Below are 23048 nucleotides of genomic sequence, written 5' to 3' on the forward strand. Positions count from 1 at the left end.
ACAGCCAATCAATCAGGTGATGGGTGATTCCAGGCCGGCAGGAAACCACCGCCCACTGACACAGGGACTGCACCATCCATCCTCGGTTTGCATGGTTCCTGCCATGCTTCCTGTACTACTGTTAAATACACCGGGCAGGCCTTTGGAGGATCCCAATGTTTTAAAAGGGCAATATGAATATGATTCTAATACATAAAAAGTATGAGGGCAGCAAGAATTTAGTTACAAAACTCAAAAATCCTCAAAGAGAAGCCACATAGCACTGTGCAGTGTTACTACTGCCTCGAGTCTGGACAGGGCACAGGTGACCAAGAGACAAGTCTTATTTAACTGATTTCACAAGAAGGGTCCGAGAGTTTTATTAGACAACCCATGTCAAGGTACAAAATGATTAATGACAATATCAGCCATATTCTATTAGCCAAGTGCCACTTGTCACTATGAAACTATCCTGTAGGACATCCCTGGGCTCTCAGTTGCTAATGGGCTGCTGAAGAAATGAATGCCCTCAAATCGAGACCCTAACACAAAGAGACTCCAGAAAGTGGCTTAGAAAACCCAGCTACTCTTACCAACGTGGGGAAAGGGTCAGGGGAATGAACCTCTACAGGACAATTTGAATTCCCAAACTGAGTAAGAGTGAAACAAATATGCAGGCAGGGCAAGGCCTCAGGGGGGCTCCTGGGTCTGGGGCAGGGGGTGGGAGACAGGAGAGGCAAAATGGCAGGGACTTGACAGCAGGTTTCTCTTGTCTACTTCTTCCTCCCGCCTCTCTCTTTGAGGGCCAGGTGGATGACTGCACCATTGGCCATGTTGTAGTAAGCCAGTGAGTTGGAATCTTTGATGAAGATACCCTGGAAAACAGAGAGCGTGCCTTAGCATGGGGCAACCCAGCCTTGGGCATACCACTGCAACCTTACAACTGTGCACTTGGTCTGTTTGCACTCTAGACTTAGCAAATACAGGAGCTTGTGAGAAGGTAGAGTGTTGGGGACTGGAGACCTCTCATTCCTCCCACTGTTTCCTTTCTTCCCACCAATTATGCTCCTCCCCTTTGTCAACATTTGACTCAAAAGCTCAACTCCCCAAAAAGTTGGCCTCTCACCAACTCCATGGAGCTCTGACTCTGAAATCACAAGACCTTTAGGGATCACTTAGCCCAACAGCCTCAATGTATAGAGATAACTGAGGCCCAGAGCGGAGATTTGTTCAAGTTCAGAGAAGAAGAACATTAACACCTCCATGTGACCTGGCATCAGGTGGGGCTAGACTATCACCTCCAAGTCAGACTGCCTGAGGTCATACTGGCAGGGATGGCCCAACCACTGGATCAGGAACCCACCAGAGCATGCCTAAGTCTTGTCCCTAAATCTCTATGCCCAGTCATTGAGGCAAAGAATCTTACAGATCCCACACAAGACTCTACTGTGACCCCACCAGAGCCTTGCATTGTTGGGCACACCTGCCCCAACACTCCCAGCCAGCATCATGACTTCTAGGATGGATTCAGATGGCCACACCCAGATATCACTCCACTCCCCTTTTAGCTTCCATGAGAGATTTAGCTTCTGTGAAAGCAGAGGTGTCAGGACCCAAGGGGCAGGTCTGTGGACAAACTGACTCACCTCATACTGTAGCTTCTGTTTCCCTGCAGGCATGCCTGTGGCTTCATGAATCTTCACCTTAATGACAGAGACCTATGGGATCAAGCAGCGGTCATTCAACTCCTTGGTAAGGCCAGATAGAGGAAGCTTTCCCCTGAACGCTTGGTTCCCATGCACCTGATGCCAGTTTGTGGCAGCACCCATACCTGGTCCGTGAGTGGGAGGGTGAAGACCAGCACCTGCCCATTCAGTTTCCATTCCGTCTTATCTTGCATGTTTGGCACCTGGACTTTGATGGACACTGGACCCTACAAAACAGGAGGTGGTCATTATGCCTAGGGAGCTCTGAGCCAATCAAGAACTATGCTCTGCTATCCCTAGGCCTGTCCAGACAATGTCACCTGTGCATCTGGGCTCCTGGATTCTGGCCTGATTCACCACTGATACCACTTGTGAGGTTGTACAAGTCACCCCTCTTTGCAAGATTAGGTTTCTTTTCTTTAAAACAATCTCTATCTTGTCTCTTGTTGAGTCTGGAGCTAAAGTGAAGAACTTTAGTGAAAATACTCTGCACACCCCAAGGGAAAAGAATATGACCTGCAGGGTCAAAAGACCTGGATTCCCAACTCAGCTTCCCAGCTAACAAGGTTTGTCTGAGCCTCAATGTCATTATCCACCAGACAGGGTTCATGACTGTTTTGAGTATTGAGAGGAAGTGTCTGTAAAGTGCTTAGCTCTATCCTGGTACTTGAGTTAAGCGTTTAAGAAATGGGAACTATTATTAAAAAACAAACAAACAGGGTGGGTGCGGTGGCTCACGCCTGTAATCCCAGCACTTTGGGAGGCCAACGTGGTGGATCACTTACGGCCAGGAGTTCAAGACAAGCCTGGCCAACGTGGCGAAACACCATCTCTACTAAAATACTAAAAATGCAAAAATTAGCTGGGTGTGTGGTGCACACCTGTAATCCCAGCTACTCGGAAGGCTGAGGCATAACAATCCCCTGAATCCGGGAGGTAGAGGTTGCAAAAACAAAACGAAACAAACAATTTGGTCAAATACATTGGGAGAGCAGAGGCCGGGGCTGTTTCTTTCTCTTTACTGCAGCCTGACAGCTTCCCTAGGGACTGGCAGTGACAAGGTCCCCACCTCCCCTTATTCCAGGACCCCAACAGGATCCCACCCAACAGGCAGACCTCCTAAGGGCTAGAGCCAGGGAGGAAGACCACAGTAAATTTTAAACCACCACACACAATTTCCTCTAGGGTCCCTCTCACACGTGAGTTGTGCTGCCCGTGCAACTGGGTCTCCCTGTTGGCCTCTGTAAGTCTACACCGGAGGGACCACCACAGTCACCACCTCTGCCACCACTACCATCACCATCACCACCAATGCTCTCTGCTCCTCCAATTGTTGGCCCCACATTCACTGTGTGCTCAGAAGCCCTTAGATGTCTCCAACAGCTGACCTAGGCCCCGGAAGCCAAGACTGGGAGTGAAATAGGGTCAGTTTTGGAAGTGTACGACAGGGGCGGGACTAAACCCTCCAGCTAGAAACTTCAGCAGCATTCTGAGATTACATACCTTGTTTCTGCGCAGGAACTCCTCCTCTGGCATGAGGCTGTCCTCTGTCTTCAGTTTTTTGGAGGTGGGCTCATCTTCCATGGGAGGTGGGGGATGAACAGGGGGCATTGGGGCTGGAGCTGGGACAGGTGCCACAGGTGGAGCAGGCACAAAGGCTGCAAAGACAAGAATAAGCAGCCCCATGAGATGGCAGAAGGGGCCCAGGACTCAGGGCTGCTAAGAAGTTGAGAGGGAAGGTTGCAAAGGTTTCCTCTAGTCAGAGGTGTCAAGTGCTATTTCCTGCTGAGTCTGGCAGCCAGCAGGTTCCCTGGCAGGGGGACCTGGGAGGCTGCCCAGGTTGGACAGCAGAGGACTGCAGGAGGGGCAGGACTGATGGATGGAGCTAGTGCCAAGCAACAAGCATCTCTCAGGCCTCTGAGCCTGTCAGGGACCTGATCCCTGAATGCACAGACACTGGCTACACCATTTCAGCCTCTCATTTCTATCAGGAACGGTGGCTCCCAGCTCTAGGGTTGCGGATCTTTCAATGGGAAGCCAGGGCTCTCCTCTGGGCTGGATACCCTGCTGGAACAGCTGGCACTAGCATCAGCCACTGCTCTGTTGACAGTACTTGGCCCGTGGTCCCTGAACTAATGGCCTGGAAAATGATGCAAGGGATACTGACCTGTTGGCACAATCATGGGGGGTGGGCGGGGGGCCATGATAGGAGGGGCCGAGGGAGGCATGGGCACCACGTTGATTCTGGGCGCGTGGATGATGGGCGGCATAGGGGCGATCACTGAGCCTGGGGGCAGCCGGACCACAGATGCCATTGGGGGCCGGGGCATGACGGGTACTGCGGAGACAACTGTAGTACGAACTGGAGGTGGCATCTGTGCAGGAAAGAGACCCACAGGTTACAGGAAGCCAAAGTTGGACTCCAAGGGCACACACAGTTGGCAACTGGCCACCTGCAGCTCTGAGGATGGAGGTTAGACAACTCCGTCCTGGCCCCCTGGGACTGAGAAACTGTGGCCTCACACTGGGCGTCCAATAGGAACTGAGCTGCTGAGAGCCCGAGGATGACACTCTCTCTACTTGGGACTTGGCGGGTCAAACTCGACCAGCTACTTTGGCAAACACTGAGAGAGTCACTAAAGAGGCTGAGACCTTGGCTGGGCACAGTGGCTCATGCCTATAATCTCAGCACTTTGGGAGGCTGAGGCGGGCAGATCACCAGAGGTCGGGAGTTCGAGACCAGCCTGACCAACACGGAGAAACCTCATCTCTACTAAAAATACAAAATTAGCTGGGCATGGTGGCACATCCCTGTAATCCCAGCTACTTGGGAGGCTGAGGCAGGAGAATCACTTGAACTCGGGAGGCGGAGGTTGCGGTGAGCCAAGATCATGCCATTGCACTCCAGCCTGGGCGACAAGAGCAAAACTTCATCTCAAAAAAAAAAAAAAAAGAGGCCAAGACCTCGACTTAAGTCTCCTGGAGACAAGCCAGCAGTCCTCAAAGACCTAATAAGCCCTGCAGCCCTTCTCTGACGCTGTTTCTCATATTTGTCACTCACCTCCCTCCCTGTTCCAACCCCCCTCCACAAACAGATCAAGATAGAGGTTCCCATTTGCATTTAAAGGGCCCTTTCTCTTTCAAACTGACCCACCCAACACACTCAGGCCCCACTATAAGGCAGCTGCCCTTCTCAGCCAACAGTGTCCGACCTCAAGAATGAAGCTCTAAAAAGTCAGTTCCAGGGTAGATGCTGGCTTACTGTGGGTGGTCGGGGCACTGAAGTGATGGGTGGGGCCGAGCTGGGGATGTTGGTGGCTGAAGATGGTGGTGGTGGCTGTTGAGGGATTTCATTGGGCTTGCTGGGGCCAATCTTCTCTTTAGTGTCATCCTCTGGCACCAGGCCTTTGGCCTTGTGAATGGCCTCAATCTGCTCCTGGAGGGTGATGTTGGCCTGGGCAGCCTGCTGGGTCCGGGCCATGCTGCCTGAGTGGCCATCCCAGGTCACCTGCAAGTGAAAGCAAAGCCACAATCCTCCTGGAACTAAGCCCAAGTGTGGAAGACGGGAGGCAGACAAGGCACTAGGTTCCACTTTAGCCGTACCTTTTCCTCTGGCTTCTGGATCTCCTCCTCACCGATCTTCTTACCAATGGCTGTTTCCTCTACACCGAAGATGTCAGTACGCCGCTCAGCCAACTGCTTCAAGCTGCTCTCAATATCCAGACCTGTACAGTCACAAAACAGAGGCAGAGGATAGAAAGAGAAAATAAATCAGGTGTCCTGACAAGAGAGCAGCTTTTCTGGTGTGCAGGGAGGAGGCTGGTCCCATGGGATGAGGGTGACTCAGGGCCCCAACTCTTGCCCTCTGGGCTCAGGGAAAGCTGCCCAATCTAAGCCTATAAACCCAGTGCTTGTGCAACCCCTCTGACTTATAAAAGAACGGTAGGCCAGGCACAGTGGCTCATTCTTGTAATCCCAGCACTTTGGGGGGCCAGGGCAGGAGGATCACACCTGAGGTCAAGAGTTCGAGACCAGCATGGCCAACATGGCGAAACCCCGTCCCTACTGAAAATACAAAAATTAGCTGGGTGTGGTGGTGCGTGCCTGTAATCCCAGCTACTTGGGAGGCTGAGGCAGGAGAACTGCTTGAACGTGAGAGGCAGAAGTTGCAGTAGCCAACATGGAGCCACTGCACTCCAGCCTGGGAGACAGAGTGAAACTCCGTCATTCATAAATAAAATAAATAAATAAATAAGATGGTCAGAGAGGGCAACTGTGTGGAAAGGGCCACATGGTGTAAGTGGCAGTCAAAACTAGAAGCCCAGTCTCCCACCTGTGGCACAGTTCCTGCCCCATTCCAAACAGCTCAGGGTACTCCAGCCATCAGTGCTCTCCTTCTAAACAGCCACAGGAAGCCCTCCCAGCTAAAGCCAGAGCTTGCTCTGGGATGTCAACAGGCACATGGCATCTCCTTCAGGTCTGCCTTTGGGGAATTTCTATGGGGAGTCCTTCTGGAAAGTGGGGAGTTCTCTTGCAATATCATAGAGTGCAAATCTCCTCAAAAGCTTTTGTTGACCTCAATTGTTGCTTTCTATGTTTGCTTAGAAAAAGTTAACTGTAATACGGAGACCACCATGGGCTCTCCTGGAACCCCCACCTCACCTGGTGCATACACCTCATCATCACTCTGCTTCTCACGGATGGAGCGATCCCGCTGCTCCAGCCAGCGAGGGTCAAGAAGTCCAATGCGCATGTGTTCCTGCATTTTGCTGGCGGGGATCTTCTCCCCAGTAATGGGGGACACAAGATACTCATCTGGAGCAGGGGCTGGAGGCAAGGGCTTGGAGGCTAAAAGGAAACAGATGTTTCAGTAAGAACACTGGTGGTCAGCCACCTGAGTTAAGAGGGTGGTATTTCATGCATGCATCATTCATCAAGGCATCTATTCAGTGCCACTCTTGTACCTGGCACTGTGAAAGGCACTAGGGCACCAGAGATGACTGGGCCCTGTTCCCAACATGAAACCTGTAACAGACGGGTTTGCAATGCTTTCACAATAAGCTGCACCTCAAGCCCTCCTAGAAAGACGGGTGTGAGGAACACATGAGGGCACACAGGACCTTCCTGGGCAGCCCGAGGGTTGGGAAGCAGGCCCTACCTTTGGGATCATAATCCTTTCGGACAATGACTTGGTCTGGAGTTGGGGGCAGAGGTGGAGGCATGGGCGTTTCTGGGGGTGGGGGCACTTTCTGCCCTTCTTCTTCATCATCTGAACCCTGAAAAGCAAAGCAATGGCAGGACTCAGAGAGGGGCTGAGGCCACCTCCCTGTAGCTGAGCCTGGCAGCTCTCTGGGTGGCAAGGAGCCTTGGCCTCTGCCAGCCAGCATCCATGTGCTAAGCCTCCCAGGGCAGCTGAGGCCAGCCGGCAGCAGGCCAAGCTGCTTCCTCACAGCATGAATGGGAGTGCTGGGGCCATGGTCCTAGCACTCCTCCCAGGCATTTCCAGCAGCTGGCACCAGGCAGTCCCAAGAGGCCAAGGGCACTTAACATGCCGGGGGGGGCAGTGCCCGGGGGGTGGGGGCGGCGAGTCGGCAATCAATGGTAGCCGCTCACACAGCAATGCTGGGAGGGACAGAAAAAGTCATTTCCCACCGACAGGGGCCCTTTCTTCTCAGGCCGTGCACAAATTATTTCCGAGTGGGGGAGAACAGTCTGGTTCTGGAGACTCCATGCCTGCTTGGAGGGCCTGGCTTGAAGGGGGTAGGGATGCCTGAAAGGAAGCGTGGGCTACATTTAGAAAAGCTCTGGGAGCTTGGAGCCCAGCTGACAGCTCAAAACAGAACAGGGTAATGCAGTGAGTTCCCTGAGGGCTGGCACGAGGCAGTGAGAGCAGGCTGTCCGGGCCAGGGAGAAGGCCACAGAACAGGTCAGCACAGCTTTTAGATCCTTGCCTATGAATGAATCTTTGTTGCCGGAGCTGGAAAGAGGCTCTGTGCTGCCTGGGCTTGGGCAGCTATATGGCCTTGTTCAGGACCCACGCCTCCTTTCAAGGCTCACAAGGGAGCTGGATCTGACTGGTGGAGAGCACTTTGATCTCCTGGGGCTTCAGAGGAAAAGGTCATCCCGCAGGTCTGCCCAGCAGCTTACCTCATCCATGTCTTGTACTTGGGTGTCCTGGTCCAGCTGGGAAGGAGGCTCCTCCGCCTTCTCCTGTTTGTCATCCTCCTCATCAGACTCGACCTCCATCTCAACTTCCTCACTCTCCCCAAACTTCTCATAGCGCTCCTGAATGAGGATTCGGGCCCCCAGCTCCTCTGGCGTGGTGGGGGGAGGGAAGTTCCCTAGAGGGTGAGCCAGAAGCAAAGGTATACATTATCAAAGGGTCCTTATCAAAGACCCATCTATTTGCCCTGTCTGAGCTCCCCAAGGGCTGGGGCTATGTCTGTTTTCTCTCCAGCTATCTCCAGAGGCCCATCTAGGGTCTGGCAAGTACGTATTGAATCTACGCTGGGCAAAGTGGTAGAACTGAAGTCTTTTGGGAGCAGGGAGGAAACAGCACTGATAAAGCCCTCTGAGAGATTCTGCTGCTCTCTGGGAACACCTGCACAAGGTCTCCCGGGAAGTCTCAGAGTTCCTGGCTCCTCATCTGGAGTCACTCCTCACAGACCTACCTTGCTCATTGGGTTGGAAGTCCACTGTTTCCACCACCACAAAATCATGCCAGTCGATCTGAGCATAGGCCACCCGCTCCTTCTCCTTCTCCTCTTCTTCCTTCTTCCTCTCACGTTCCTGGAATTTGGCCCATTCCACTCGGTAACACACCTGCAGAGATGGGAAACAGCTCGGTGCTAAGCTGAAGCAGGGTCTGCTCCTGATGAGGCTACCACCTCCAGGGCTTTCATCAAAGTCAGTGCCTCCTTCGGAACAGAATGGCAGTATGGTTCCAAACTATGGCATTTGCACCTGGTTCTACCCAGATGCAGAGTTTGGACAGAATGAAAATTCCACCCTCTGATCTGCTTGGGAGCTGGCCTTCTGCCTTCTAGCTAGAGTGGAAAAGAGGGAGATATATTGAGGCTGAGAGCAAAGCAGAAAGTTGTGGTATGTTGGGAAGCATCCGGACTCCAGGTTTCTTTGGCCTTTGTAGCCAACAAAGCCTTTTCTCCCACCATTCCCATGACTGGAACATAACAAGGTCCTGCCTCAGAGACTGTTTTCAAATATAAAACAGAACCCACCACCAGTAACTGGTTGCAAGAAATGCTATTCAGTTTACCTGATCCAAAACTTCTCGGGGGTTTTCAGCCTCTTTCTTGAGCTTTGAAAATAAACCTTTGGGTGGAATCAAGATCTGAAATACAGAAGAGTTAAAGCAACTGTCAGTGCTTTACAACGCAGTACAAAGAGGCAGCCTTCCTGGGCCTGTGATAAAGCACAGGAGATGAGGAAGCATGGGATTCTGTGTCCCAATCCCAGCTCCACTTGGCTGTGGGACTTTGGGCAAGTTACTTAACCTCAGTAACTTGATTTCCTTCTCCAAAATAATGGCACCACCACTCAAAGTTGGCACCATGAACTTAAAAAGGTGGCTTCGAGGATTAGCAGGAAACCATGCAAAGCACTAGCAGATTACCCAGAACACGGTCAGTACGAGATGGCTGCCTTCATGACATTGACTTGCTCTTATCCTTTCAAAAACACTACGCAGATCTCCCCTGACTATCCTATTTAGAACCGTAGCCTACCTGCCCCACCTCCCTCTATTTCTGCTCCCTGCTTTCTCTCTATAGTATTTAGCACCATGTAACAGACACTAACAATGCACTTGACTCCTCCTCACTAGACTAGAAACTCCACGAAGACAGGGATTTCTCTTTTGTTCACGATTACATCTCCAGCCCCCTGAATAATGTCTGACAATGTATATTTACTGAGAGAACAAATGCTGCCTTTGTTCTAAACAGCCCCAACAGCTTCTACTGCCACTGGCAAAGTGGCTCAGCCCTATCCCAATCCTCCTTCTACCTCTACCCCAAGAATCTATCTGCTCAGTCTTCCATGGCTAGAAACAGACAGCAGGAACCTCAAGTCACAGTGGTAAATGCCAATACCCAAGTTCTGAAGAAGAAAAAACAGGAAAGTAACAGAACAAAAAGTGATCTGGGACCTTTAACCCTGGAAGCAGTCCATTGGGAGAAATTAACCCAGGGCTCACTTAAAATTGATATTGCATATTTATAGTAACCCTTGGGCCTTGGGCCTTGAATGACTGTTATTTTAGCTACCATACTAGCTTCTGGATTTGGTCATTTTCTAAACACACGCATTTTTACAATTCTAATTATGTACTTAAAAGTGAGTAGAGTTAGGAAATTCTCAAGTCCTTTCAAGTCAGATCTTTGAGGTGTTGTTTCTGGATATGAAGAAGAGATGTACAGACCATCCCACTGAAAAGGGAAGGAAAACAACCTCCATGATATGTGTAGCAAGAAAAATGTGCCACAGGCAAAGCTATACCAATGCACTTTGCAATAAGTTAATAATCTGATTATTTTAAATGCCCAAACTGACTTCTCCTGATTCTTGACTGCAGCTCTGTCAAATGAATTGAGTTTTTAGGGTCTGGAGTAAAAATGCCAGAGCTCAAGCCCCAGCCCTGCCACCTCCTAGCTATGTGACCCTGGCCATGCTAACTTCACTGCACCTCAACTTTTCTCTTCTGTAAAGTGAACATAGCAATAGTGGCTACCTTATAGGCTACTGGAGATTAAATGAGAAGATGCTGCATACATAATTTCTTAGTGATGTTAGTTATACTGACTTATATGACATCAAAGTGTCTCTCAACGCCTATTTAAACGCTATTTCCAATTTAAGGCACTTTATAAGCTGAAGAACCAAAGTTTTAGAGTCAAATATGGTTTAAATCTCAGCATAGCTACTTACTAGCTGACAGACCTTGAGTACGTGACTTCACCTTTCTGAGCCCGTTTCTGCTTCTAAAAGATGTGGGGAAAACACCTCATGGCTTCTTGTGAGGACTAAGTTAGGTAAAAGGAGGCAACTGTTAAAGGTTGGCTTCTTCTCAGGGCCTTACTAGGCAACTGAAAATGGAAATGTACTTAAAAGCAGCAAGCACCACATGTCCTTGTCACATAGCAGGCAATCGCCTAATGGTAGTTAGCAAGCATGTGTTTCCCTTCTCTTTAGAAACCAGCAGTCTGTGTTGCACTTAAAGAAATAACTGAATAGAAATCAAGGTTTTACATTAAACTGGGATTCAAAACATTTGCTCAGAGGCCCCATGGAGAAGCGATGTGCTTGTAGACAGTGAGTGGACACAGTGCTTCCAAGGGTAAGATGTTTTCCTTCCCTGGGCCCAGGACCCCAGCCCCATCCTGTCCAGGCACCTTGGTGTACTGTTCCACTAGCTTTGTGAAGTAGTTGAAGAGGCTGTGCTGTGGGCGGAGAAAGTCAAACTGGTAGTTGCGCTGCTCCTTCTGCATCAGCTGGGTCAGAAACTGGCGCCCATTCCTGGCCACAAACTGAGCCGTCAGCTTCACCACATCCAGGTCGAAGGCTGAGATGGAGGGAGGATCAGCAATGAACTCAAACTCAGGAGGAGGCTCTTTGGGCACGATGGTCTCTTGGATTACTTGGGCTTGGACCTAAGATGCAAAGGGAGTATGAGTCGAGAGGCGCAGGGGTGAACAGGCTCCAGGGGAGGGGAGGGGACATGGGCATGCACCCCTCAGCAGGATGCTGTGAACCTCTAGACTTCTGTTAATTATGCACATAACACTAGTACTTGGTGTGAGAGAATTCTAAATCACAAGAGCATTGATTTCCCAGGCAACTATGGCCTCAACTTCCTGAATGGCTGAGTGAGAACCATTCCCCTCTGTATCTCTGCTCCTGCCTTGAAATTGAGGGCCAAAACTGGGTGACAGAAGATCCAACAGGAATATGACTTATTAAATCCCATCCAAGAGGGATGGATGTGCAGAAGGCCTACATGTATGCAGAAAACCCCACTGTACAAAGTGTTTCCATGACCTCCGCGTGAACCATGAGGCAGCACAGGTACTGTGAATCCTCTTTATAGATGAAGAAACTGAGGTAGCCTGAGGCCCTAGGCCTCACTGCAACGCAAGGTCTTAGAACCTGACTTCAACCTTTATATCCCATTGCAAAAGGAGGGGCTGCCTTTTCCACCATGGTTCAGGAGTGCAGAAGGCAGGTCTGGACAGGAGGAAAAACATGTCAGCCTCTCTCTTCATTCACAACCCTAATAGCCCCTAGTGCTGGGCCTCAGCACAGGGAAGGTGGTATTAGGGGAGGCCAGATGGAGGGGTCCTGGGAAGAAGAGACAGAGGGAAGGGATGGCACAAGGAGGAGCCCACAGGCCACACTGCATCCTTCAGCACAGCCAAGTAGGAAGTGCTGCCCTCACATCATGGCACTGCCCTCACACCCTGAGCAAGGCCTTGAATAAATTACACTTCCCCCAACTCTCAGATTCCTCATACAGCCTCTGTGAGGAGTCAATGAGACAAGACTCCTTAAGTACCAAGCACAGAGCTTCACAAGCGGTGCTTGGGAAATGCCAACTAACATTAGTACTTTGCTGTCTGGGCCTCAGTCTGCCTCTGAGAGATGGGGATAACGACCTCACTTCTCTCCCTGGGTGGTTGTGAGGTTTGGAGTTAATTGTGTACCCCCTCCTTATCCCTGCTTCCCTCTCAAGCCCTGCGTAAGTGAAGGGGGCACTGGGCTCCAAACCTTCTGGGGCAGCTGCTGCTGGGTGGCCTGCTGCTGCTGCTGCATAACCTTGGGGATGGCAGCGGACGGCTCCTGAGCCTTCCCCTCCTTGAACTCGCTGACCTTGTGGCGGTAGTAGGCATGGTAAGGGTCATTGGGGTTCAGAAAGTTGAACTTGGGGTTGTTGATCTCATTCTGTCGGATCCTAGCTTCAAATTCAGGCCCGTTTCTGGAGGGAGAAAAAACAGCAAGAATAAACACCACTCCCTCGTGCCTGCTGAGATCTAGAACACCGCCCATTGGAACGTCCTTCTTACCACCCACTGCTCAAACCAGCCCAGCCCTCAGCAGACATCCTCCTCTAGCCTCCTGGCATCGATGATCAGTGCCGTCTGCCTCATTCAGCTTGAACCAGGCCGCCTCTACCACAGGGTCTCCCTGAACCCAGTCATTCCTTAGCTCCTTTTCCAGTTCTGCCATTTCCAAAACCATCTAGGCTATCGCTCATTTCTTTTAATAAAATTTACTTTAAAAAAATCTATTTAAAATGGAGAATACATATTACTACTTCAAATAAAAAAAATCAGTATGCCTTTATCAACAAAAGGTAGTCAAAAGTGAACATAATGCAAACAAAGTAATACCGTCAAAGTTTAGTTGGAAGTTTGCTGAGACTAATTCTCTTAGTTCAAAGGGGTAGCAAGTGCTGGAGAGGTGTAAAAGGTACATGAGCACCAAACCTAGACTTTGTCCTCTGAGTAACGAGAAAGACTGAAAGACATGAAAATTTAGTTGATTTGAGCCTGGGCAACAAGAAAAGACCCTAACTCTACAAAAAAATATAAAAATAAATTAGCTGGGCATGGTGCTGTGTGCCTCTAGTCCCAGCTACTCAGGAGGCTGAGGTGGGAGGATCACTTGTACCCAGCAGTCTGAGGCTGCAGTGAGCTAGAATCGTGTCACTGTATTCCAGCCTGGAAAACAGAGTGAGACCCTGTCTTTAAGAAACAAAAACAAAAAAAAAAACAAATAGTTGGTTTAATGCCTTGCCCAAGTACTCCCTAAAACCACCCCAATTATACTGGTGAGGCCCACACAGGAAACATGCTCAGCAAGGACCCAGACTCGTACAGCTGTATAAGGCACCTTCAGATGACAGGGGTGTGGTAAGATCAGCAGGGAGGTCTCCAACCACTGTCTGTACCTGGGATGGTTCCCCAGATATGCCCCATGTCCCCAGCAAGCCTTCAAAACCTCAGGATAATGAAAAAACGTCCCTGTAATGATGTTTAGGGAACCCTCATTTTAAAAATGTCCCAACAGTAATATTCAAAGTGCCACACTTATATACAACACCTGTGTCAGTCAGAAAGTGCACGGACCTTAAAGACACAAGATATGAACACATTCAAGTCTCAGGTTCACTACTGACTCACTCTGACCCAGAGCAAGTTACCAAACTACTCTTTGCTTCCATTTTCCCATGTGTAAAATGCAGCTAACACCAGTTTCCCTTTCTACCTTGAAACATTATTGAGGAGATGCCAAAGTCTTTTTGTTTTAGAGACAGGGTCTCACTCTGTCATCCAGGCTGAAGTGCAGTGGTACAATCTCAGCTCACTGCAACCTCCACCTCCTGGGCTCAAGGGATCCTCCCACCTCAGCCTCCTGAGTAGCTGGGACTACAGGCATACGCCACCATGCCCGGCTAATTTTTTTCTTACATTTTGTAGAGATGGGGTTTCACCATGTTGCTCAGGCTGGTCTCAAACTCCTGCGCTCAAGCGCCTTGGCCTCCCAAAGTGATAGGATTACAGGCATGAGCCACTGAACCCAGCCCTCAAAGTCTTTTCAAATCATACAGTGGCCTGCAAATGCAAGGGGCTAGGAGGGGTTGTTCCATAAACATTGTCTGTGGGGTCTTCCATTGCTCCTCTGGCGAGAACCTTGTACTTAGAACTGCCCCAAACACACCAAGGCATGGCCCCGGCATCTGGTGCCAGCCAGCTGGCTCCACTCTCTTCAGACTTTCATATCCCTGGCCTGTGAGTTTAAGAGGGGGTGGGAGCCCGGCACAGTGGCGCACACTTGTAGTCCCAGCTATACTCAGGAGGCTGAGGCGAGAGGATCACTTGAGCCCAGAAGATCATACCCAAGCCTGGGCAACAAAATAAAATTTCATCTCTAAAAAAAAAAAAATTTTTTTTTTTTTAAATTTTTTTTAAGAGAGACAGCAGGAGACAGGGTGCAGGCAGTGCTGTGCCCCAGATCAACCACCACAGCAATATGTGCCACACTAGTGATCGACACCCAGGCTGGCTCCTCAGCAAGTCATGGTCATATCCTGCCGTGTAACTAACACCATGAGGTCTCAATTTGACAGTATATTAGTCTAACCGGAACCTTATGCTTTGGAAAAAAAATTCTCCCTACTCCTTAAATAATGTAAACCACACATAAGAATGAAGGTGAATGCACACTTAAATCCTGCTAAACTAGGCCACTATACCCAGCAAATGCCTCGGGCAGACAAAGGGCTCCTGGAAAAAGGGGCCCTGGTTGTCTCCTGTACCATTGCCTAAGCCATAACTTTACCCCATCTGGGAACAATCTGAAAAATAAAACAATGAGAAGGCTTGGCATGTTCATTCCAAGCTATTCTGTTGCTTTAAATTAGCTTAACGTTAATTTTAGAATCATACTCTCCACCAGAAGGAATAGATTTCAACAGAAAAAGACATGATTCTGACTCAACCCAGCTGGTGGGACTTTTTAAGGGTAATTTCCACTTCAGTTTCTTGACAGGAACATGCAGGAAACGAAAAGGCCTAACCTAGTGAAAAAACTTTTGGAAAACCGCTCAGTTGTGCATTTCTACTGCATGCTCCATAAATACACGTGAACCCAGGAGAAGTGAAGCACAGAGTTCTGCATGCCTGCTTTAACTCGGATATTGGTCTCTTTGTTGCAATGTAAACGATAAGTTCGCAGATTTTATTTATTTATTTATTTACTTTTGAGGCAGAGTCTCGCTCCGTCACCCAGATGGGAGTGCAGTGGCACAATCTTGGCTCACTGCAACCTCTGCCTCCTGGGTTCAAGCGATTCTCCTGCCTCAGCCTCCCAAGTAGCTGGGACTACAGGTGCCCGCCACCACACCTGGCTAATTTTTTGTACTTTTAGTAGAGACAAGGTTTCACTATGTTGGCCAGGCTGGTCTCGAACTCCTGACCTCAGGTGATCTGCCCACCTCAGTTTCCCAAAGTGCTGGGATTACAGGTGTAAGCCACCACACTGGCTCACAGATTTTAGAAATACCTACAAAAGCAATCACCGTAGCTAAAAATCAATCTAGGGATGTGCATGGTTTTGGATTTTTCTTTCCTTTTTTTTGAGATAGGGTCTTGCTCTATCGCCCCAGGCTGGAGTACGCTGGCATGATCATACCCTTGACCTCTCAGGCTCAAGTGATCCTCCCAAGTGGCTAGAACTGCAGATATGCGCCACCATGCCCAGCCAATTTTTTTATTTTTTGTAGAGACAGGGGTTTCACTATATTGCCTAGGCTGGTCTCCAAGTCCTGGGTTCAAGTGATCCTCCCACCCTGGCCTCCCAAAGTGCTGGGATTACAGGCGTGAGCCACCTAACCTGGTCATACATATTTAAAGGGACCTTGGACGTACTCTTATTTCTTTAGCAGCAAAGGATGGCACAAAATTATTGGAAAGCTACTTGGCAAAATGTTTAAGAAATCTTTTAAGGATGCTCTTTTAGCCAATAATGAGCCACACAGAATTTTCTTTTAAGGAAACAATCTAAAAGGGAAAGAAAATGCTCAGAGATATCCCCACAGCTTAATTTGCCAAAATGAAATGTTGGGAACAGGCCAGGTGCGGTGGTCACTGCCTGTAATCCCAGCACTTTGGGTAGCTGAGACATGAGGATCACTTGAGGCCAGGAGTTCAAGACCAACCTGAGCAACACAGAAAGACTCCATCTTTACAAAAAAACTAAAAAAAAAATAAAATAAAAAAAATTAGCTGGGTGTGGTGGCAGGCACCTGTAGTCCTAGCTATTCAGGAAGCTGAGGTGGGAGGATAACTTGAGCCCAGGAGTTCGAGGCTGCAGTGAGCTGTTATCATGCCACTGCACTCCTGCCTGGGTGTCAGAACAAGACTCTGTCTCTAAAAAAGAACGTTGGAAACCTCCTCCTCTAAGGAAAATACAGAAATGGTGGCCAAGCCAAGGAAAGCCTTTCACCTCTACATGGTGCATCCCCTTAATAAAGGACCCCAGGGCATTATGAAGACCATGGAGCAAAATGGAAAAATGCTTACAACACAGAGTGGAATATCTTTACTAGTATTACAAGGATCTAAAAAAGGATGGAAGGAAACAGAAAAATGTGAAAACAGCTGGTAGACACTACTCTGGTAATGAGAATATGGTGATTCTTCACCCAACTCCCCTTTTCTGTATATTCTGTTTTTAAAATATCAGGGGAAAAGGGGAGGCATGAATCTGCTAAGAGCCATTAAACATTTATCTTAAACACAACAGTGTCTAAATCTGACATGACCCAATCATCATCATCACAATGTTCAATCAAGCACAGAGCAGCTTTCAACCCAATACTCAAGGTAATCAAAGCCCTTGAAATATAATGAGATGAATCTGCAGAGCTGACACAGTGAAAGTCTAACCAAAGTAGGCTGGTGCCGTGGCTCACGCCTGTAATCCCAGCACTTTGGGAGGCCCAGGTCAGGGAATCATTAAGTCAAGAGATTGAGACCAGCCTGGCCAACATGGTGAAACCATGTCTCTACTAAAAATACAAAAATTACCTGGGCGTGGTGGCACACACAACGAGTAGTTGTCCCAGCTACTCGGGAGGCTGAGGCAGGAGAATCACTTGAACCCAAGAGGCAGAGGTTGCAGTGAGTTGAGATTGCACCACTGCACTCCAGCCTGGCAACAGAGTGAGACTCCATGTCATTTAAGAAAAAAAAAAAAAAAGAAAGTCTAACCAAAGTAATCTTTATGTTTAATTTTATTAGGTTGGGAAAGGAAGGAACACCCGTTAAATGATGCATACTGACTGAGACACTGCCTCAGGGGAGTGACGTGGTCCCTGGAGAACACATGCTGATTGAGCCTGCTTCCACACATGAAGGAACTGTCCAGAAATCCAGACTGATTGTGAAATCTCATTTTTACTTGTTTTTTTTTGAGACAGGGTCTCAGTGTCACCCAGGCTGGAGTGCATGGCTCACTATAGCTTCAACCTTCTGGGCCCAACTGATCCTCTTGCCTCAGCCTCCTGAGTAGCTGGGATCACAGGCCCATGCCACCACAGCCAGATAACTTTTTATTTTTTGTAGACGGGGTCTCGCTATGTTGCCCAGGCTGGTCTCAAACTCCTGAGCTCAAGTGATCTTCCCACCTTGGGCTCCCAAAGTGCTAGGATTACAAGCAAGAGCCACAGCACCTGACCTCCTCATTTTTAAATAGTAGCAACAAATCTGAGTTTCGAAAAAATTACTGTGAGGACAAACAAAACATCTGTAGGCTGGACATGGACTGAGGGCTGCCAAAGGAATACCTTAAATACCCTAGAGGATGTACTGACCTTTGGAGTCAAGGGGCCAGTAAAAAAATTCCATCTAAGGATGTGAGGGTAAGTACAGTGGGGAGAGACAGGGGGAACTCGGAGCAATGCCCATTCCATCTGAGGCGGCGGCTAGCACCTGTGTGATCTGTGGGGAGAGACAGGGGGAACTCGGAGCAATTCCCATTCCATCTGAGGCGGCGGCTAGCACCTGCATGGAACTGTGGGGAGGGAGAGGAGGAACCCGGAGCAATGCTCATTCCATCTGAGGCGGCGGCTAGCACCTGCATGGAACTGTAGGGAGAGAGAGGATCTCTGACCAATGCCCATTCCATCTGAGAAGCCAGCTAGCACCTGCACAGAACTGTGGGGACAGACAGGAGGAACCTGGAGCAATGCCCATTCTATCTGAGGCAGCGGCTAGCACCTGAATGGAACTGTGAGGACAGAGAGGAGGAACTCGGAGCAATGCCCATGCCATCTGAGGCGGCGGCTAGCACCTGCGTGGAACTGAACTGCATGCAGCCCCATGACCTCGCTCCTGCCTCACAACAACTCTGAGATGGCATTTTGTTCCGTTTTGCAGATGGGTCATTTGAGGCTCTTGGAATGTGGTCTTTGTACAATGAGAATAATAAACTCCCCTTTTTATCTTCCTCAGGCCAGCAGCTCAGGCACAGACACACACCATCTGTGACGAAGCAGCTTTCCAGGCATTTCCTCAGGCCAGTTTTGGAAGCAGAGGCTCCTGGTGACTGTGGGGCTAAGTGTGATTCTCACTTTGGCCACTGCTATGCTGTGTCAGGGACACCAGTCCTACCTATTGCCTACCCCAGTCCTACCTATTGCCTACCCCAGTGCCATACTGTGGTTTTATGAACTAAAAGGCCCAAGCCAACAATGTCTCTTTAAAAACCCTTGTGCTGATTCAGTGCTGAAATCTCTTCATGCTGAAACCCACCTCTGACCCACCCAAGTAGCTCTGTTACCTGGCCACAAAGCTGGCAGTCTTGTCAACAATATTTCTGACCTCTGGAGGAGGGTAAATAATCCCCACAACTGGCTTAGAAGGTGCAGAATCCTCCTTTGAAGATGCTTCTTCTTCTGTGGGCTGTGAAAACAGGAAAAGAAATAAGGTTTTAAAAGTCCTTGGTTCGGAGCAGGTTCTCCACTGTTAAACTCCTCTAGGATATCACTCAGAGCAGACTTTCATTCACAGACTTCCCTCAGGTTAGAACCCTCTGCTTCAGAAAAGCAGTTCTCTTAAGTTCACTGCACCTGCAGGGGCTGCTCCTGGGGACCCAGGGAGAAGAGCAGCTTCCCTGGCTCCTCTCTAGCTGGACTATCTCAGTGAGACCAGGAATCTGCATTTTTACTATGGTATGAGACCACCACTTCTCCTGTTGTCCTTCCCAGTTTCTCCCCAAACTCCCCTTTTCCCTAGTTTATAAGACAGGAGAAAAGGGAGAAAGCAAAAAGTTGGAAACAAACAGAAGTAAGATAAATAGCTAGACGACCCTGGTGCCACCACCTGGCCCTGGTGGTTAAAATAATAATAATATTAACCCCTGACCAAAACTACTGGTGTTATCTGTAAATTCCAGACATTGTATGAGAAAGCACTGTAAAACTTTTTGTTCTGTTAGCTGATGTATGTAGCCCCCAGTCACATTCCTCACACTTACTTGATCTATTATGACTCTTTCAAGTAGACCCCTTAGAGTTGTAAGCCCTTAAAAGGGCTAGGAATTTCTTTTTCGGGGAGCTCGGCTCTTAAAACACGAGTCTGCCGATGCTCCCAGCCGAATAAAAAACCTCTTCCTTCTTTAATCCGGTGTCTGAGGAGTTTTGTCTGCGACTTGTCCCGCTACATTACCAAATGCCCAGTTGATTCAGATGCAGGGACTCCGACTACATTCTGAGAAACCATGTTCCAGAATCCAGGCCATGTCTGTAACCCTGCACCCAGCGATGGGCTTGGCATGGAATTTTTAATGACTGTTTGCTGAATAAAGAAATGGGAAACTATCTGCTGACAAATTATGCCCTGAATGCCCTCTCTGCCTCTACTCCACTGTCTTAACCAACACTCAATGCTCAAGTGTTTTGTGAAATTCCACTGGAAGGCTCAGCATTAACTATCCCGTAAGTACCAATATTTTTTCACCAGCAGCTTCTTCCCCTTAGTAAACAAAGGTTCAAGTCTCTTATCTTAGAAAAATGAAGTTTCTCCTCCGCCTTCATGTTCCTTTCTGCCGCTGCCTTCTCCCACCCCTTCCTCTGGCAGCTAAGCATCCTGAGTTCTCTTCAGTCTTGCTGGTCCCACTTCCCTGCCTCCCATCTGGTCCCTATTCATTTTAAGTGCTCTTGACAAAGTCAGAAACAACTGCCCACGGCCATTATCTGGGTGTGAATGGTAACCACTCCTTCACAAAACTCTCAACTCCTAGGCCCCATTCTTGCCTGTCTTCCCATCTTGCTCACCATTCCATTCAAGTTTCCTTCCTGACCCGTTTCACCTCCTGCACTGTGAAGCTGGAGATCCCCGCTCCCGCCGCCCAATTCTGTTCTTGGTTCTCTTCTCAGTTTTTGGTGTCCTCCACTTCCCCTCCCGCCTCTAGACTAAACAATCTGGCCCAAACTGATGTCCCAGAACACTCTTTTGTACTGAAAAGCTTCAGGTCCAGCTAACTACTGGGCACTTTCATCTGTAACCTCTTTCCTCAGGAATAGCTACCCAGTCATCCACGCCAGAAAGTTGGGGGCTCCTCTCTCTTCCTTAGCTTCCACACTTGATGATAATAACGTTTATCAAGTTGGGCACAATGGCTTGCACCTATAATCCCAGTGACTCAGGAGGCTGAGGTAGGAGGATTGCTTGAGCCCAAGAATTCAAGGCTGCAGTAAGCTATGACTGCACCACTGCATTCCAGCCTGGGTGACAGAACGACACCCGGTCTCTTAAAAAAACTTTTATCAAGCAATGAGTAGATCCCAGGTATTTTTCCCAAGCACTTTAAATATATTAACTCTTATAACCTTTATAAGAAGCCTATAAGATTAAGTACTCTTTTTTTTTTTTTTTTTTTTTGAGACAGTCTCTTGCTGTTGCCCAGGCTGAAGTGCAGTGGCATGATCTTGACTCACCACAACCTCTGCTTCGTAGGTTCAAGCAATTCTCTCCCAAATAGTGGGGATTACAAACATGCACCACCACACCTGGCTAGTTTTTTATTTTTAATAGAGACAGTTTTGCTATGTTGGCCAGGCTGGTCTCAAACTCCTGACCTCAAGTGATCTGTCTGCCTCGGCCTCCCAAAGTGCTGGAATTACAGGCGTGAGCCACTGGACCCGGCCAAGAACTCTTAATATCTCCACATTACAGATGACAAAACTGAGAGATGGAGAGCTTAACGTCCAACTGGCAGAACCAGGATTCTAACACACCACTCTGGCTGGAGAGCCCGCCTACCCGCTCTGCCCTAATCTAGGCCAGGCCTTCAGCCTCTTTGGAATAGCGTGACTGGCCTCCCCTCCTCGTAGTGATTCTCCACGTCTGCCTACCCGAATTTCTGAAACACAAATGTCACTATTTGGCTTAAAACCCTCCCTTTTCTTCCCATTGTCTACAAGGAAAAGTTCAAATCCTAAGTAAGAATCGCCATCTCCTGCCACCACGCTCTTAAGTCTATGCTTCAACATTGTTCATTTACTGTTGATCAGAGACACCGTTTGATTCTTACCTCGGTGTCTTTGCGCATATTATCTGGCCATTACCTTATTTTCCCCCAATGCCTGGGAAAATGCCAGGGACACAGGGGCACTTAAATATTTGTGGAAAAGGCACGGCTTCTTCAGTCACGTCCCCCCCCATCCCTTATTCTGAACCCAAAGCAATGATCAGCGTATGTGCTCAATAAGTATTTGCTGGATGAATAAAGGATGCTATTTCCCTTCCCTAGTCACCTACCTGGCAAACTCCTATTCTTTCTTCTAAAAGAAATTTACCTCTCACTCCTGTGGACTTCCCTACCTTAATATCCCTTAATACCCCAGCAAGCAATGTTCATTAGATTTGTACCTGAAACTTCTATCACAAGGCATATCACACCACACTACAATGGTTTGTGCACATTAGAAATTGGAGAGCTTTATTAAGGGCGGGCTGGCACTGTATCATCGATGGCCATTGGCACAATAAACATTTGGTGAGCATTCTCGTATGTCTGTCTTCTCGTTAGCCTGTGAGCTCCCTAGGCAGGGACTATGCCCCATTCATTCCGGTAATGTGGGAGCCTGGCACGGTGTCTGGCTTGGGGCAGACACCGAAATAGATGCTGACAATTAACATCCAAAGATGTACTGTGCAGGCTGGGAAATTAGGCATTACTGGGGAAAGGCTGTGGCCGGCGGCCCCAACTGCCACATAAGATCAGAGGATGGGCTGGATCAGCGCCTCTCACACTTATAAATCAATCACCTTAGGATTTTGTTCAAATGTAGATTCCTATTTAAAAGATCTAGGGCGGAGACTCCACATTTCTAAGAAGCTCCCGGCTCGTGCCGACTGGGCTGCTCCGCGGACCACTTTGAGAACCCCGTTCAGGGTGGCTCACTTCGCTACCAGAACACCACCATAGCGCGGGAAGCGCGCAGCCTCTTGGGACTTGCAGTCCCTCCAAGCCCTTCATAGCGGCCGCTTATTCCTGTGCGAGTAAGGAGCGCCCAGGCCAATGCTCCGGCTGCAGGCTGAGGCGCGGGGGGAGATGTACCTGTTTGGGCTCGGTGGCCACGGGCGGCGGCGGAGGCACCGCCTGCACGGGTCCGGCCGGCATGACTGCGACGCTCAGGGCTGCCAGTCCGCCTCGGTGTCGGCGAGCGGTGCCGCCTCAAGACAGCCTCCCCGCTCGGACAGTACGACCAGCTCGTAAGATGGCGGCGGCCGAGAGAGTTGTGGCCGCGAAGGTAAGACTGACGCACTTCCGGGACCGCCC

At 49.1% G+C, this 23048-nt stretch overlaps 1 protein-coding gene across 1 annotated transcript; it reads right to left on the reverse strand.

The window, feature by feature from the left end:
- Positions 1-334: 334 nt before the first annotated feature.
- On the reverse strand, positions 335-23021 carry SF3A1 (splicing factor 3a subunit 1). Its single transcript, XM_054470306.1, has 16 exons — positions 22827-23021; positions 19044-19165; positions 12468-12675; positions 11096-11353; positions 8962-9036; positions 8357-8507; positions 7833-8026; positions 6844-6961; positions 6348-6533; positions 5289-5410; positions 4948-5193; positions 3853-4060; positions 3189-3343; positions 1811-1912; positions 1626-1697; positions 335-854 (listed from the first exon to the last, which is right to left on the reverse strand). The coding sequence occupies exons 1-16, from the start codon at positions 22887-22889 to the stop codon at positions 753-755; spliced, it is 2382 nt and encodes a 793-aa protein (XP_054326281.1). The 5' UTR covers positions 22890-23021; the 3' UTR covers positions 335-752.
- Between the last annotated feature and the right edge of the window lie 27 nt (positions 23022-23048).

This window comes from Pongo pygmaeus, chromosome 23 (assembly GCF_028885625.2).
Source record: "Pongo pygmaeus isolate AG05252 chromosome 23, NHGRI_mPonPyg2-v2.0_pri, whole genome shotgun sequence".
NCBI lineage: Eukaryota > Metazoa > Chordata > Mammalia > Primates > Hominidae > Pongo > Pongo pygmaeus.

What these genes read in the sequence shown, in the direction of transcription:
- SF3A1 (XM_054470306.1), bottom strand. Translation starts at nt 22,889, where the DNA reads ATGCCGGCCGGACCCGTGCAGGCGGTGCCTCCGCCGCCGCCCGTGGCC. An exon ending in AAAGGATTATGATCCCAAAG is followed by an intron (nt 6,534 to 6,843) that starts GTAGGGCCTGCT and finishes GTTTCCTTTTAG; the next exon opens with CCTCCAAGCCCTTGCCTCCA. An exon ending in CAGTGCCCCGACCACCCACA is followed by an intron (nt 4,061 to 4,947) that starts GTAAGCCAGCAT and finishes TTTCCTGCACAG; the next exon opens with ATGCCACCTCCAGTTCGTAC.